General features: G+C 37.5%; 1 protein-coding gene across 6 annotated transcripts in view; it reads right to left on the bottom strand.

Moving 5' to 3' along the window:
* The window catches only part of PAN3 (poly(A) specific ribonuclease subunit PAN3), a 133,768-nt gene that overhangs the window by 96,796 nt on the left and 21,325 nt on the right, over window positions 1-15,647 (bottom strand). For all 6 annotated transcript variants that reach the window (XR_008791745.1, XM_056109674.1, XM_056109675.1 and 3 more), the window contains exons 2-4: window positions 13,888-14,009; window positions 13,073-13,139; window positions 10,609-10,679 (exon numbers count right to left, since the gene is read on the bottom strand). Coding sequence is in view for 5 of the 6 variants with exons in the window: in XM_056109674.1 (XP_055965649.1) it covers window positions 10,609-10,679; window positions 13,073-13,139; window positions 13,888-14,009 (260 nt within the window). In the remaining variant the exon portion in view is untranslated. The remainder of the gene's footprint in view (window positions 1-10,608; window positions 10,680-13,072; window positions 13,140-13,887; window positions 14,010-15,647) is intronic.

Here is a 15,647-nt window from a genome sequence, read left to right as displayed (position 1 = left end):
CTGGGAGAATATAGGGTTTGTTAAAGCACGTGCCTTGCATTCTGCTAACCCTGGTTTGACCTGAGGCACCACACAGGATCCCCCAGGCACTGCTAAAAGTGATTTCTGAGCACAGAACCAGGAGTAGGACCTTAGCACTGCTGAGCATGACTCAAAAACAAACAAAAACAAATATACAGATGCTTTTTATAATGACACTGTGATGTTAGTGTCATTAAAGATCACAAGTTACTGAATCTACCACTAGAAGAAGATAAAACTTGAGAGCAAAAAGCGAGGGTGGAAAGTAACGAAAACCTATGAACTGTTTTATATCTCATTACAAGGAATATGAACTTCACTCTATGGACAAAGGAGATTCATAAAAGCTTATGGATGATGAACAGGAAGACAAGTTCATCAATTGTAGGACTCTAATGGCTTAGGTTAGGATTTTACAAAGTCTCAGCTTTACAGACTTTAGGTAATTCTTTGGTACAGAGAGCATGCCTGTCCAATTCAAACCCTGGGGCTACCCATTTGATGCCAGCAGTACCACAGCCAGTTGTTATAATCCCTACAAAATACCTCGACATGCCTTGATAGCAGAGATAAAACTGCCCCCAACTGAGATCCAATGGTCTCATTGAAGGATGAGAACTCAAAGAAATCTTTAAGGAAAATAGACAGCAATGATCCGGTTAAGGAAAGATCTGCCAGGTTAATAACCATTGTTGGTGATTAATTAGGCGGGCAATGGAAGATGAGTCTAAACAAGGGAAGCAAAATTTTAGGGGACATCTTTATTTATACCCTAGAGCTATTCCCCTAATGTTTTTCGAGTTCTCTAGGACTCTTCGCCAAAGCAAAAAAAAGTGAACAATCCTTCTCCCCATTCCTTGAACTTTCAGCAGTCCTTTCCTGGACCAATCTGATTGATACCACGATCAGAGCTAAGACACACTCTGCATGCAGGAGGCCTAGGTTCCACCCCTAGCACAAAATGGCCCCTCAAGACTGTCAGAAGTAACCCAAGTATGGAACACCACTTGCAAAACCAAACACTAGTTAAAAGAATGTAATAATAATAAAAAAGTTATCTGTTTAACTGTTTCCTTACTGAAATTCCATTCTTATTAGCCTTGTCATTCCCATCCAGCTGGTTATTATGGAATGAAAGCATTTTTAAAGGTCCTATTGTACTACATAAGTAACCAACTTTTCTGTCCCACCTACTGGTAAATTGTGCACTCGAACTTTCATTTTAATCTGGTTTTGTTCCTCTGGTAAATTATCCACAAGGGACTAAACTATTTTGTTTGCTTCTCTTTCTAATTTAATATCACGATTCACTACAAAAGAAAATCATTTTTATCTTTCCTAACAAAATACAAAGAGCACACCAAGACTGATTTTAAAATAGCTTTACCACCACCCAAATAATTCAAGTATCTCAGAATTGTCTTAGCAAAAGAAGTGTAAGTTTTATACAAAGAAAACAGCTTTAAAAAATAAACGAAAGACGTAAGGAGGGGCTGGAGTCATAGTACAAGTGGGTAAGGCACTTGCCTTGCACAGGTCTAACCTGGAGTCATTTCCCAGTATCTCACATGGCTCCCAAATGATTCCTGAATGCAGAGACAGGACTAAGCCCTGAACACCACAGGCTGTGGCCCAAAACCAAAAAGGCATGAAGAAATTGGAAGTACATCTATTCATGAACTAGAAGGATTAACAAAAGACATTCCTTTCCAAAGCAATATATAGATTCAATACAGCTCCCACAAAAATATCCATGACATTTTTTAAAAGATATAAAAATCAAATGCTGCTGAAATTCATATGGAGTCCAGAATAGACTAAGTAATCCTAGGGAAAAATGAAGATGGTAGGTTTATCTTTTCCCAATTATACTATAAAACTATCGTAATCAAGACAATGAGGTACTTACTGGACCAAGGACACATCAACAGAACAGTATTAACACACCAGAGACAGATTCTCAAATACAAGACTGGCTAATCTTGGACAGAAGAGCTAGGAGCGAGGAACGCCTCTTCAGCTAAAGGTGTTAGGGAAACTGGTCAGTCAAAACGAAAAAAAAAAAAATTTTAATTTAAAAAACAAAGAAGAAAAGAACTCTCTGGGAGAGAATATTGACTATTTTCCCACTACTCATCTAACAAAAGATTAGTATCTAAGATATAGAAAGCACTTTTAAAACTTAAGAAATATTAACACATTTTAGAGCAAAAGGACGAACAGAATCCTACTCAAAGACAACATACAGATGGCCAATAAGCATAAAAAAAAATGCTCTGTAGGATAGAGCAATACCATGGGTAGGGCACTTGCCTTGAATGCAGCCAACCCAGATTTGATCCCCAACATCCCATATGGTTCCCCAAACCATATGGAGTGATCCCTGAGCGCAGAGGCAAGAGTAGGCCCTGAGCACAGCCAGGTGTGGCTCCCAAACTCCACACACAAAGGAGAGCTACCACTATCATCAGGGAAATGCTTATCAACTGAGTATCAGCTCACATCAGTGATACTGGCACACATATCATCAAAAAGTACAAAAACAATCAGTGCTGGAGGGGTGGGCGGGTGGAGGGAGGCGGGACTGGGTACCGTTGGTGGTGGGAAATGTACACTGTTGAAGGGATGGGTCACCGTCACACTGTCCTCCCGCTGTTCATCGATTTGCTTGAGTGGGCCCAGTAACGTCTCCATTTTGAGACTTGTTGTTACCATGTTTGGCATATTGAATACCTCACAGGTAGCCGTCCAGGCAAGATACTCTCAGCAGCTTGCCGGGCTCTCCGAGAGGGGCCGAGGAATCCAACCCGGCTTGGTTGGGCTGGCTGCACACAAGGCAAACGCCCTACCGCTGTGCTATTGCTCCAGTCCAAAGGGAAGGAATGGGTGTTGGAACATAATATGACTGAAATCCAATCATGAACAATCGTGTAAATGTGTATTTCTCTGTTTATTTTTAAAAAGTAATAAATTCATTATAAATACATTTTAAAAAGTGATAAATATTAAGAATTTAGTGAGGTTATAGACTTTCTGAATTTTACTTAATCTGCTTCTATTTGCCTCTGGGAATGAGACAACCACATTTAATCAATAAAAGTGCAGTGATGTCAGGCTTTTTAAAGAGAAAAAAAAGAAAAAAGAAATAATTGGTGGTGAGTCAGAGTGATAGTACAGTGGTTAGGGCACTTGCCTTGCATGAAGCCAACTCAGGTTCGGTCCCTGGCACCCCATATGGTTCCAGAGCCCAATCAGAAGTGGTCCCTGATACTGGTGATAGGATTGTGTGGGAAAATAGTACGCCTGGAATTTTAATCACAAATGACTTAGTAAATAGCAGTACTATGATTAACTTTGTAAATCACGGTACTTAATTTAAAAAAAATGTTTAAAAAAAAAGTACCTGGTGATACAAATGTAAGCTTGGGTTACCACCAAAACTAAGAAGAAGAGGGGCTCATTCCTTTATCATTCCAACTCCACATAGCTTGACCCTCACAAATGAAAACGCTGAAGAAAAAACTCATCATACCACAGACTTGGATTTTCAAAAATCCTTATATTAATCTATGAAAGTCCACTACAATAGGCTAGGACAATGGAATGTGGCCAATGTGATCTCTAATTAGAGGCTTTCAACCCTTTCCAAACCTCTGCTCTGTACCCAAAAAAAAACCTGAAAGTGAATTATGTTAAGTATTTTAGCTCAAAAATCCTAATGCTCGTTACATTTCACTAATTCACTCAGCATTTCAACATAATGCTCTTAGCCCTTCCTAGAAATATGATAATTAGCATCTTATTCTCATCCCCTAAAAACTTCAATATAGCAAAAGAACAATCTATAAATACCACCACATGTATAGGAAATGTAGTTCAGATTACCAGTAACATCAATTTTAGTGAATCTTTTTAGTAATTTCAAAACAGCCTATCTCTACAATGACTTACAATATCAGTCATATATAATCTGAATCTAATCATTAGAAATGGTCACGGTCCTCCCATTGTTCATCGATTTGCTCGAGCGGGCCCAGTAACGTCTCCATTGTGAGACTTGTTACTGTGTTTGGCATACTGAATACGTCACGGGTAGCTTGCCAGGCTTTGCCATGCGGGCGAGATACTCTCGGGAGCTTGCCGGGCTTTCCGAAAGGGGCGGAGGAATAGAACTCGGGTCGGCTATGTTGGCTGCATGCAAGACAAACACCCAATCCGCTGTGCTATCTCTCCAGCCCAATTATTAGAAATAAACTAGAGAAAACAAATTGTTGCCCTCTGACTATCAAAAACATTAACTGTACTTTCACTCAGACTCAAACAATATACGGTGATTCAAAGTTTCTATGAGGGCCTACATGCAGGAGACCTGGGTTAGATCCCAGCACCAGCACCACATATGGTTCCCTGAGCTGGGAGTATCTCCTGAGCAATGCCAGATGCGCCCCCGCCCCCCCCCCCCCCCCACACACACACACAATAATTAAGTTTCTATGAATGACATTTTAAATGATTTGTATTTTATTCATCAGAATCCCCACATACCTGGAAAAGAGTATTAGACATAGAGGAAATACTGTCTTACATCAGACAATGCTTCATAAATACACAAATCTATTACCATTTGCAGTAACAGCTCAGGATCCCATCTTCTGCCATTTCTAGGTCTAGAGGTCACAAATAGAAGCCTCTGTGTTTATTTGAAAAGGAGTCTGATTTCTTATTCTGGTTCAGAATGGCCTTCCCACAGCCTACTAAATGCCTTGATGTTTTTAGCATACTTGTTATGTATGTTAACTAAAGATAAAACTGAATTTTTGGCTCGCTCTTCAAGACCATGTTCTCCCTTGAACATGTATCTCACTTGGTTGTCTCTGTAATATCTTGGCCTGCCTATTTCCACTCTGGAGAAGTCTGTGTTCTCTTGAAAACATACTTCTCCCTCTTTCTTCAAATCTTTCTAAATAAGCTTCAAAGTTACCTTGCTTCAAATAAAACTAAGTAAAAATTTAGTTTTAGAAAAAACTGAGTTTCCATAGTTAGTGGCTTATTTAAATTTACTGAAGAGAAACAGATCAACACAAGAATGCTAGATTTTTTATGTTCCTACATTCAGGTAATTTAGAATCCAGATATAAAACCCCACCTTAGCCTCGGGTTCAGTCATTCTTTGTCAATGCATCAGTCAGTGATGTGGCTGAGGTGATAAGCAGAGACCCCACAAGCTTACACGAGACCCTGAGTTCCCACCATGAGTGCCCCCCTAACCCTTCAGTTTCACCAACGTGTGGTCAAAGTAAAAACTTTTTAAAAAGCTAATCAGTCTTAAAGATTACATTGAGTACTAGAGCAACAGCATAGCGGGTAGGGCATTTGTCTTGCATGCGGCCAACCCAGGTTCGATTCCCAGCATCCTACATGATCCCCTGAGCACCGCCAGGAGCAATTCCTGAGTACAGAGCCAGGAGAAGCCCCTGAGCATCATCGGGTCCTACCCAAAAAAAAAAAAGCAAAAAAAAAAAAAAAAAAAAGATTACATTGAATTTTGTACTTTTTTAATCATCACTAATTATAGGCTTTTTATGAAATACATTAGGTTCTTTATGCTTTCATTGCTTAAAGAAGACTAAAGCAGCATGAGATTAGTAGGTTTACAGAAAAACAATTGTAGTTAAAAAAACAGATAAATATCTATAAATACAAAAGAGACCCCCAAATTTGGGGAATACATAGCTATAGACAGGATGAGAATAAACAGAATCACACTAAGTAAACCGTAAAATTAAATTTAACATCAAGGGAACATAATTTACATACATATATGAACAAATATTTAAACTCTGATGAACCTGGTGGAGAACCTGGTGGATGAACCTGGTGGAGAAGTCCCATTATCTACAAAAATTCAATAAAGTAGATAAAACCATCATCACATATGTTCTTAAAATTTCACTTCACAACAGAGTTTTATGCCACCATAAACAAGATTTGTAGAAATACTCTTGCTAAACAAGGATATTTCTAAAGAATTATAACAGCAAACAGTAACTTCTCATAACCTTTAGTTGCGAATAAAATTAAAATACGAAATGTGAAAAAATAAATCACAATAACACAGTAAAATATTAAGTGAAAATAAGTGTTGTTTATAAGTGAGGAATTTTTCACAATGAACTATCAATTGCAACCAAACATCTTTACATAATTTTTCAGTTTCAACAAAAACCAACAATCTGATTTTTTAAAAATCCTATTAATAAAAGGTTCCCTTCTGATTTAAACTATGTGCATGTTCATTTAAACTAAGTCTTAGAGTGAAACAATTATCTTCAGAAAAGCTCTGTTAAAAGGTAACAGGCTCAAAATGGAGTTACTTGTGCTAAATTTTGTATCACTAAGCTGAGACTTAATATGCCTAAGTTAATTACTGTTCAACCAGTCACAGAAATGAAATCTTAACCAGTTAATCTGGAATCATCTGGTCCACACAAGTGAAAACAACCTGAGAAAACCCCTAGCTATCCCTCAAAGGAACATCAGCTTGCCACAACTTGCTCATTTAGAGTAAACTCTCTGTTCCGTTCTTCTAAGCGCCTTCATCTCTGCTAGACAGAATGCTGCTGCTGGTTCGTGGATCATTGAATGAAGCAAATATGACCGTTAAAATTCAGTTAAAATTTTAACGCTATAAATTAAAACATTGACTGGTACTTTCATTTTCTTACATTCATGAACAAAACCCATCTTTCAAAGACACCAGTAGTACTATAAAGCCAAAGAAATAAGAAAACATACAATATGTATATTACGAAGAGTTCTGTAAGAGATGCTGAAAGAGAGAACAATGGGAAGGGAGCTCCAAAAAGAGCAAACAGGGAAAGACGTCAAAGTAACACTAGTAAACTTAAGCAAAATAAACCAGAGGTGGACCTCCAACAACTGTATCCTCACAAATAAGCACGAAAGCCTTATTCTGATCCCATTTCCAGGATTTTAACAAAATCTTTTAAAAAATCAGGAACAGAAAATATAAACATGGCACTGCCTAATTTTTTGTTCCCCAAAGACACTGGCCATTGGAATCTGACATTTTTTAAAATGAATATTTTATCCTAGATTTCTGTCATCTTGTTACTAGGAATAAAGTAGAAATGTATAAGCAAGGCTGTATAATGACTAAAAATAAGAAATGTAAATGACAGCATCAGGGTCTATTGCATCAGTAGTGTTAACGGACCAAAGAATGAGAATATGGCTAACAGACTAAAAGAAGAATAAAAAAGGGTCAAAAAAAGCTATTGGAAGGCAATAATTCAAACACAAATGTTAAATGTCTTCCACTTTGCCTATGATTCATGTCACTTTCAAGGTGTCTATATTTAAATACAAATAGGGGCCAGAGAAATAGTACAGTGGGTAAAGTGCTTGTCTTATACATGCCTGACCTGGTCTCATCCCCAGCATCCCATATGATCACCCAGCACTGACACCAGTAATTCCTGAGTACAGAGCCAGGAGTAATCCCTGAGAAGAGCTAGGGGTTGCCCAAAAGCCAAAAACAAAACAAAGAAAAACCCACATTTTAGCAAGAATAGTTAAGCAAGCGCTCACAGGATTGAATCACTTTATTATGAATGTCCATCTGCATTTCAACATCTAACTTTACTATAAAGCTATTGTAAGGCAATAATTTAAACACAAGTTTTAAATGTCTTCCATATTCCAAAGTATTTATCAAAAATTTCACTTCTATCAAGAACACACATGATTCAAAGTAACTCAATTCATCATCTTTTGTATCAGTGCTCAACTTTAACTATAGTACTGTTAAGATTTCCTTATTTGTTAATCTCAAATATCTTAATCACCATCTGCAGCAAAATTTACACCTCCAGAGTTTGGGAAGGGTTTAATTCTGCCACAGAGTACAATGCCATAATTTCAATTTCTCCACTATCACCCTCAGTCAAGCGTGTTAAACACCAGTTACCTTTCTACCTGAAAAATTATGCATTCCTAACAAAGAAAATGAAGCCTCAAATTGTTGCATTTCATCAATTATGGAAGATAATAGAAAATTATTACATTATGAGCCTATAATTTTGTTATATATAAATGCTAGAAAAATAATCATATATTAGTTGTCACAATATTATTAAACTGTAGACATTTTTAAACATTTTAAATGAACTTAGTTCCCTGCAGACAGCTTACAACTTGTGAACAAGCACTGATCCCCTGACACAACAAACAGTGGTATTGTTAAGGCATTTATTCCCAGTATATATAGAATTGACTCTTCAATGAGATTTGAGCAAAGCAGGAAAACATCATTCCTCTCTGTTTAGATTTTCATACAGCACACAGCTGCCTATCATAAAAATACCCACTGATCATCTAACCACTTAGATGATTAGAATCAGATCCACAACATTCCTGAGCTGAAGAGCTAGTACAGCAGGCAGGGCTCCTGACTGGAAATTACAGCCTAGAAAGTTGGCACAAACCACAAAACTGAAATTTGTAGCAATGCTCGTTTTATTTACACTGATCTACTTCCATCAGAACATATGCTAATAAATCTCCAAACACTGAGAACACATTTGTAGTAACAGTTCCTTGTCATTTTATTTTACTGGAAGTTTTAAGAGAACAGTCTCATTTTAGAGTCCTTGTTTTAATCTACAGGACAACTATTTTCTCAAAAATCAATGTCAGTTAAAAAACAAAGGGAAAATTAATGTCAGTAATTCTAAATCATACGTTTCAACATAAAGATGTTGATCTTATAATCAATATATTAGTAATATACCAATATAACTAATATGCAATATAAACCTCACTTTAGGAATACGTATTTGCTTACTTCTATTTTGCTATGTATATCAGAAATGCTACTTAAAGGGTTACTTTATTTTCCTTAAAAAGCTTGATAAGTTTAATTCTAGAGATTTTTATCAGCTTTTCAACATTTTACTATTTCTTCCATAGTGAATGGTTTTATCTCCTGTCACTTCTCACTACTGCCAATCAAAATCGAATTCTGGTTTACATATAACATTTGGGTTGAGAGAACTACAAATTCATGAAAAAAGCAACTATGGCTCAGGAATGTCTTTTAGGGCCTAGAGGAAGTCTATAAAAGTCAAACCTGTTATTTTGATGATCAATTCTATTTGCTTCCTTGGAAGCATTCTGCAGTTAGATTCTTGTTCTTATCTATGCTTCACATGGGATACTATATTTGATGTAATTTATACCTGACCCCATAAAATGGGGTGGTTTTTTTTTTTTTGGTCTTGAGAGCACCCAGACTTCCTGAATTGCATTTAAACTATCCCCGAGACAAGGGGAACAGACAGGACACAATTAGGGATACGTCCACCGTTGTTAAGAAGATATAAAAGGGGATGGGCTTCAGACTATCTTTGGAATTCTGCCATAGAAGAGAGTAAAGCAGGGAAGCTTCTGATCTAGGAGCTCCCCTGCCTGACTGCCTCACTCTCCCTTTACGTTTCTTTCCCTGAATTTGGCCATTTGCTCTCCTGTGCACCTTGCTTTTAATTTTGACTGCTTGAGGACAAGAACATGAATGTCTGCACTCAACACAAAATCATCTGATCACAAACCTCCTGAAATACACCCTAAGCCAGTTTCAGTTTTCTAAATTTAAAAACAGTACATTCCTGGGGCCTGGGAGAGAGCTCCAGTAATAAAGCAAGGCTGGACAGTGCAGGATCCCTACATCAAATTCCCACAACTGGGGGGATGGCCCTGCAGCCCCCCAAGTCTTCTAGGAGAGGCCCTTATTCAAGAGTTGGTTTTTTAAAATTATTTTCTTAGGGTCATTCTTCCATTACTTAGAAAATTGAATTAGTTGTAACTTAACAGTAACTTCCACCAAGACACTCTCCTGAATATCATTAATTTCTTCTAAATATGATCAAAAATACCATCATCTCCATATTATTAATAACACTGATTCTCATTAATGCACAAAAATACAAACCTATAATAAAGATTCCAATTCTACTTGAGATAGAACATGTCCCTAATCAAACACTTCAAAACCTATGCATGCTCAATCAGCCACAATTCCAAATAAAAGGAAATTTCTAATATACAGACTTTAAAAATTTTTTTTAAAAGATAGGACAATTAGAAAGTTGAAGGGTTTAAGTCTGCCTCATAATGTAGAATTTAAATAAGGGTATAAATCATTAATAACTGGACAAAGTTACTAGTAATTCAAGATAAAACATAACCAACACACCTACACAATAGTCACATTCACACAAAGTACATTAGACATATCTTAAAATGGAAAACTTTAAAAAAGATAAAGAAAATGAACAAGAGTAAGCAAAAGCTGTTCACCCCCCCAAAAAAGGAAAGAAAATCTTGCAGTGAAAGATAAGGCTTCATCTAAGAGAGAAAAAAGTATAAACAAAGGCAAGAAAAATACAGTACACAAAAATCCCACCCTCCCCTCCACTTTAGAGAATCCTGAGAAGTTCATATATAATGACCCCAACCAATATCACGGACAGATTGCATTAGGTCCACATAAATTTCAATTTTACCTACCTTTCTTCTCTGAGAGATGTTGAGGGCACCAAAGTCATTAAACAAGGATGAAGCAGGTGAAGTTAGAGAATCTGTGGAAACAATTTTCCACACAGACAACTCAGGTAACCCACAAATCTAATAAATGTTCAACTTGACAATGATTATAGCAATAACTTATCATATGCCATAGTAATTAAATTGAATGCCTGATATACACAGTGTACTTTCAAGTATTTCCTCAGTGAATAAAGCCCATATTATAGAATACTTCATTCACACAATACTCGGTACATTTATTCAGAAGATACACAGATTAGAATGTATCTATTGCTTAGAACCAAAAAAAAAAAAAAATCAGAGAAAAGTGACTCTTAACCATATTATTAATAATGTGTTTATGAGAAAAGTCAGTCTAACCATGGTAAATATTTGTATTAGTGAGGGGAATCGAGGGTAGGACAGTCAACTATATTCTGAGAGATCAAACTGTAGGATGTTAACCTTTAGGCTGAGTTCTCAAGTTATCTGCTTTCCTTCTTGCAATAGAGGTCAGGCTTGCTGGTGCCTGGGACCCTGGAGCTACTCCCTAGTGATCCTGGAGTCCAGCAAGAGTCCAGTGACGTTAACACTCTATGAAGAGAAAACCAAGCAGTGCCTGGAGACCACTAGGGCAGCACAGGAGTAGAGATACAACTCAGATACAACAAGATACAAGAAGATAAACACTTGTTTATCTTAAGCTTAGCACCGGGCATTTGGTAATTCTTACCTTAAAAAATAAGGTACATATTTAAAAAATATTAATGTAGGGACTGGAGCAATAACAAAGCGGGTAGGGCATTTGCTTTGCACGTGGCTGACCCAGGTTCGATTCCCAGCATCCCTGAGCACCACCAGGCGTAATTCCTGAGTGTATGAGCCAAGAGTAACCCCTTTGCATCTCTGGGTGTGACCCAAAAAGCAAAAAAAAATAAATATACATATATATTAATGTAGAATGCTTCATAAAAACATGAAAATGTTTCAAAACATAAAATATGTTGGCTCAACGTTCTATTACTCTGAAACCAGAGTTACAAACACATCTGTATTTGTTTCTCACTCAACAAATCTGAAGTGTTTCTGAAAAGGTATACACAATATACAATGAAATATTTTATCTTAACTTCTGATCTTTAATCTTACACTTCTAATTAAATCATCTGTGAAATCCTAAGATAGTGTAAATGTTCTCATTTACTTAAAACTCTTCAGTAGATTATTGCTTAATCTATTTTCCTATGCCTCAATATTTCTTGTCTCGTCCTTTATTATAATTGGAATTGATTTTATATAGGCAATAATACAAGGAGAAGGAAGCAGAGAGCAAGACATAAATTTTTATATTATGTAGATCTACAAAGCACTTAAATTTAGGCTATTCAGCCATTAAACTCTAACAGAAGTTTAAAGTCAGCATATAAATTCTATTAAAATGTTAAAAACTGTAATGCTACAAAGTTCATTTTATTTATTACAAGTTTTTATTCAAAATTAAAAAAAAAAAAACTCCCTTTATTAGCCAAAAAACCCCACAAAAGGTTCAAATTTCCAACGGTGATAAGACTGAGCACAAAAAAATTATCAAAAACATAACAAGCAAATTCTAATCCTCATTATTACTAATGTTTTACTGATGGAAAGCATTAACTCTTAATTGTTATGTATCCGGAAATGAGTTAGGGGACTGAGTAACACCCAGCTGTACTCAGAGCTTACTCTTAGTTCTATGCTCAGGAATCACCTCCTGGAGGTGCTCAGGGGGACCATATGTGGCGTGGAGATCAAATCAGGGTTGGCCATAAGCAAAGCAAGAACCTTAACCCCTGTATGATCTTTCGGCCATTCAATATTATCTATTTTTAATAAGCATTCTTGAGCAGTTATTTTTAGAATAAGATTCACCACAAAGTATCTCAAAATTGTGTCAAAAGCCTTTAATGTCTGCATTCTTTAAAATAATTTCATGACTAAGAATATTTCAAAATAAAGCATATAAAGCATAAAAACACATACCTCACTAAAATAGTTAAAAGAAAAAAGGTAAGTACACTTAAATATTTACTTTGATTATTTATGAAAATAAGCAGTAGAATTTTGCTTATGAAACACTGATAATATCATTTTAAAGTTATTTAGGAGCCAGGATACAGCTCAGTGGTTCGTGTTTCGCATGTATGACAGTCTCGGTGCATTCCCTTGCACCAAAATAAAAAACGAGTATGTAGGATGAGCCTCATATGGCACAGATAAATGTGAAATCAAATAAGTTAAATTTTACTTAAATTTTTCTCTTCATACTCATCTACAATTTTAAAACTTCTACAATAGACATATTGTTTTTACAGGAGGGAGAGGAAGAGGGAGAGAGTGCGGGGATGGGGTGGGGGGGAGGGGGGGAGTTGAGGAGGAGAGGCAAAATAAGGGGACCAAGAAGTCTTACCATGGCCTGCATATGGCTTGGCACTATCATTTAGAAGGCTTGGGGAGCTGTTACTATTAGTCATTCTCTGAAAAACAAAATTCATAGGCAATCAATGAAAAGACAATTAAGAATTTCAAAAGATTAAGACAGACCATCTTTGCTTCTGTCAATCCATCTTTCACATTAAACACATTGCAGTATTTCTATTAATGTTAATGAATTGCAATAATCTACGCAAAAACTTCCAGATTCTCCTTCTAACACACTAAATAAAACTTAGCTCTCTAGTCCAGAATTTAAAACTAAAATTTGCAGAACTATCTCAAAGTGTGCTTCCATAACTTGTCTACCACACAAAATAATATGAAACTTCTAGGTTTCCTGGTACAAAACAGTTAAATTCCAGAATCTATCTGAGGATATAAACAAGGATGTATAATGTCAGTAATTTTCCCAATTCACAAGATGCTTCATATTTTTAATTTCTATGAAGTTAGGCTATTCAATTATTTCTATGTCCCAAACTTTCTTAACACACTCTACATCCTGGCATCCCCATCCTGAAAGGCCCTTAAAATTGTCCACACTGACAAAATGGGAGAGTAGTGGAACTAGTCTTTACCCCACCCTAATCAACCTATTCGCCACCCCTACCCAATTCCATCCATGAAAAAAGCCTTCCTAACACCCAAGAGATAGTAGGTGGGCTTATCTCTACCTTCTTCCAAGAAACCCATCTCCCACTCAGCAAGTTTAGGAGGAAGTGAAGACTCTGTTTCAGATCACTGGAATATATTTCACTGTTTAGTGACATAAAAATGCATATTAAATACCTGCATCAAGGGATACTTTGTTTCTACAGGGCTTCCAAATCCATTGACTCCAATAAAGCTGGTACTGAAATAGGAATCTGTGAGACTTGTTTCACTTAAAGCACCTCCATCTAGTCCAGGAACTGAAAGAGAAGGAAATTCAAGTATCTAAGTTATTTTAAAACCACAAAATATTGATGTAGCTTCTGTATTTCCAGAGTTTTTAAGCCTTCAACCTCCAATAACTTTGCTTTGGGTGGAGGGCTTCCCAGCAGAATCAGAAGACCCAGGGATCAAGGGTCTGGCTAGCAGACCCCAGGGCCATGCCTAGAAGCACTCAGGAGGCTCTGTGGTGCTGGTGTGGTTCCAATGCTTTAAGCCATTTCCCAGGTCCCATCACACTCATTGTTATTTATCTGCTCAATACCAGAAGCAGAACGAAATAAAATTGGCTGTCTCTAAAAATATATTTAAATTTTTTCTCGAGGGGCTGGAGCAATAGCACAGCGGTTAAGGCGTTTGCCTTGCATGCAGCCGACCCAAGTTCGATTCCCAGCATCCCATATGGACCCCTGAGCACCGCCAAGGCTAATTCCTGAGTGCAGAGCCAGGAGTAACTTCTGTGCATTGCCGGGTGTGACCCAAAAAAAGAAAATAAATTTTTTCGAGACTGGTTTTTCCTCACAGGTGATAATTTATTAGTTGTCCAAGCACAATCTGAAAAAACTACTATACCGTGCTTCCACTATCCTCACATTTTTTATTTAATTTGTGCAAGACAGTGTTAGAATATTAAACCGCTATAATTTTTCCATGAGTCTTCATATGGCAAGCAGAGGCAAATTTCTCAGGAATGCTTCTCGGAGCACATCTCATGAAACAAACCAGCAGGCTCACATTAATGTAATTCAATAAAAACAATTCTGCAGAGGCAGCAATTGGATGAAGTTTAGTAATACTGACAAGATGCTGATTTTAGTGTAGCCTATTTCTAACTGGCAATACAATCTGCCACATACTAACGAAGTAATTGACAGCATGTTTTACATGCTACTTTCTGGTGAGTATTTGGCACTGTTATTTTCTAAGTGACTAATTAATTACAAAGCTCTGTACACTTTAAAATGAGCTTAACTGCAAGGAAAACTGCCTTCCTCCAGGCAGAGCTACTGAGAACTGCCACTAAGAACCATAAGCTACTCCCACATCCAAGGAGTAACTCTTCTAAAAACGCTGCAATTTGGACCAAGGGTGTTATGACCCACAGTATTGTAGACCCTCAAACTCCAAGGTGATAGGAGTGTTTACAGTGTTTGTAGATCCCTCAAACTCCTTTTAATCTTAGGTTCCTCGAATATTAAAAGTATGAAAAATAGGGCCTTTGGGAGGCCCTGATTAGCGGCAGAGTCCCCGCGCCTCGCTGTCCTCGCCGGGGCCCCTTGGAGGGGAGCGGGTTGAGTTTCCCTCCCTGCCCCGACCAGGGCTCCGGCAGCCAAAGACCTCCAAACCAGCCACCACCATGCTGAGACTACTCTCCACACGCATGAAGGTACCGGCAGAGGAACAAAGGCACGCGGGTCCCGGGGCTGAGATCTCCAAGCCTGCTCGGATCGGGGCTGAGCATCCTCCACTCAGATTCTCCATATTCCAGTAGGCAGGGGTCACACCCACCAACTGCCCCCCTGGCGCCGTGTAATGTTTAATCCCATCAACGGCCAAGACCCAGAGACTATAAAACCCAGCTCCCGGAAGCATGACATCTTATTATCTCATTCTTACAA

The sequence above is a fragment of the Sorex fumeus genome, unplaced genomic scaffold (genome assembly GCF_029834395.1).
Source record: "Sorex fumeus unplaced genomic scaffold, SorFum_2.1 ptg000008l, whole genome shotgun sequence".
Lineage (NCBI taxonomy): Eukaryota > Metazoa > Chordata > Mammalia > Eulipotyphla > Soricidae > Sorex > Sorex fumeus.
This window is presented reverse-complemented; position numbering and strand designations above follow the sequence as displayed.